Here is a 2,468-nt window from a genome sequence, read left to right as displayed (position 1 = left end):
CGTTCTGTGATTCTGTGTGATTCTGTGAGGAGGTGCCATGACAGCCTGACAGCATTTTGAAACAACCCCATTGTGTTCCCCAGGTGTGTCTCTGACAGGCAAAGGTCATTCGCACTCGGGATCCAGTGGATCGTGGTACGAACACTAGGTATGGAACAGTGTGAATTTGCACATCGGTACGGGCCGTTGGCTTTGTGGGGAGCGTGCCAAGTTGTTGCCTAAGAATAAAACACGCTGGGTTGGAAAAGAAAGGGATAGGACACCCACTGTTGAAAGGAGGGTGCTGCCTCTTGTTTGCTGCCATTCAGAAAAATCTAATTCCCTTTGCATGTGATTTGCAAACTGAATGAAGGGCTCTGTAGCATGTCACAGATGGGGTGGAGGAGCAATATCCTGCCAATGCATCCTTATTTTAAGAAAAAAGGAGCAGAGGTGTTGCTGCTCCTGTGTATGTCTTTTGGCTCTTGTGCAACATGATGGTCAAAAGACCCGCTGGAGCCTCAGGTCTTGAAATTCAGTGTATTTTGAATACCTCGTGGCTTTAGATGTTGTGGGATGAGTTTGCTTAATCACGGTAGTGTTTTGCAAGGCTGGTGCCTAAGGTGCTATCCAAACTGAAGGTCTGCTCTTTCTCCCTGCAGGAGGCATCCCTGGCCCCATCGCCTTTGGGTCCATGATTGACAAATCCTGCCTGCTCTGGCAGGACCAGTGCGGCGAGCAAGGCTCTTGCTACGTTTACCAGAACTCAGCCATGAGCCGATACACCCTCATCGCTGGACTGGTCTACAAGGTGATGCTGCCTGTTAACTTCACCCTCTGATGAAGCGAGCAGGTCTTTAGGAGACAGCATTTTGCTCTGGGAGAGAATTTTCCAAAATCGGGTTGTCCTGATCTGCCCCGCTCCCCAAAATTAGACCTTCATGCAAGAGATGTACTTGGGAAAGGCAAAAGCTCCATTTGCTTCTCACCAGGTGATGGTGCTCCAGGCCCCATCATTCTCTAAAATTCCCATTCCTTTTTAGACTAACAGCTTCTGCCACACCATATGAAATATCTCCTGCTCTTCCAACAGTCACTAAAGTGATTTTTTGCTAGAAATGGAGTAAAATCTATTACTGCAGTGTTTGAGTGAGAGTGAGGGATGGCATTGTGGACAGGCTGTAAATAACCATTCCCCAATCACTGCTAGAAAATACGAGAGCTCAGCTGTGTGGTTTTTATTTATTAGCTGAAAACCATCACTTTAACTGCTGCCAAACAAGCCCTTGCCCTGGGTAGCAGTGTGTAGCAGTTGCTGTGATAAAGAGGATTTCAGAAGCCTTCCAGCAAATGGCTGGGGTGGTGTTGGCCCGTACAGCGCTGTGGGGCTGAACGGCTTCCCAAATTCTCACTGTCCCATTCCTATGTGCCTGGCTAAATTCAGATTTACGCCTACTCTGGCTCTGTGTGCTGGTCTGCTGCCCAGTCTGGCCTTCAGTATCATCTCCCAAAAACTTGGTCGGGAAATCTCATCCCAGATGAGGACTGGGCAGCAGGTTTTGAGGGGGGAGCAGAGAGTGACGAGATGTCTTCACGGCTGCAGGTGCTCGGGACAACCTTCTTCGTGGTAGCCTGTTTACTCTACAAACCCCCACCACCGGAGTCGGCGCCAGGCAGCTCGGATGCATCCGAAAGTGGCAATGGTGACCTCCAGGAACACAAACCTTCGCTGCCGGCCGAAGAGGATATATAGCTCCATACATGTGGAAGTGACTTTCTCAGTCCCAAAAATACCATGAGAAGACGTTATGCAGTCCCTAGGGGGTTTTTAAATTAATAGTAATATTATCACTTTTTTAGTTCAAGAGAAATAATTTAATTAACCACTGGTGTGCTTGCTATTTTCTTAACAGCAGAAGCACATTTAAAATTGTGTGCTGATGCCATATGCAGCTATTTAATTTTATTTAAAGAAAGGGCTACCGTAGCTTTAGTCTATGTCTGTGGCAAGCAAGGACTGCGTTCTCCACTTGTGGAAATAAGTACCGGTAACTCCAATGGAGCCTGTGGGGTTTAAACCACCAGAGGATCTGGTCCCTAATATCTCTATTGTAAAGCCAACTGTAGCAAAACTTCTGCTGAGACTTCCGAAGCCTGGAAAGAGCCCTGCTGTCCCCAGTCTGCGTTGCAAAGAGGGCATCTGTCCCTTAAACTACTGTATGCAAGTGGACAGCCGCGACGGTGTCCTCTTCCTTCCTGTGACACACAGCATCGCTCCTTTTCTTCAGGAGCTGGTTATCTAAATTATGCAAATTCACGTTACTGTGCAATGGGAGATGGGTTTGAGATGAGATTTGTCTAGCAAATTCATCAGTACACTACGTGTAGCCATCACCAAGAGCTGCCGAGCACTGTACGTTCACTGCCTCATTTCATTGCAGGGCTTACACCGTGGTGACACTTAGTTTTTACTTTTTTTTTTCTTGCTT

The 2,468-nt window shown here is 47.5% G+C and overlaps 1 protein-coding gene across 1 annotated transcript; it reads left to right on the top strand.

The window, feature by feature from the left end:
• Window positions 1–647: 647 nt before the first annotated feature.
• On the top strand, window positions 648–2,057 carry LOC104536752 (solute carrier organic anion transporter family member 4A1-like). The gene is made up of 2 exons (XM_010179470.1): window positions 648–790; window positions 1,583–2,057. Exons 1-2 carry the CDS (start codon window positions 674–676, stop codon window positions 1,730–1,732), a joined length of 267 nt encoding a protein of 88 aa, XP_010177772.1. The 5' UTR covers window positions 648–673; the 3' UTR covers window positions 1,733–2,057.
• The last annotated feature ends 411 nt before the right edge of the window (window positions 2,058–2,468 follow it).

This window comes from Mesitornis unicolor, unplaced genomic scaffold (assembly GCF_000695765.1).
Source record: "Mesitornis unicolor isolate BGI_N332 unplaced genomic scaffold, ASM69576v1 scaffold54020, whole genome shotgun sequence".
Taxonomy (NCBI): domain Eukaryota; kingdom Metazoa; phylum Chordata; class Aves; order Mesitornithiformes; family Mesitornithidae; genus Mesitornis; species Mesitornis unicolor.
This window is presented reverse-complemented; position numbering and strand designations above follow the sequence as displayed.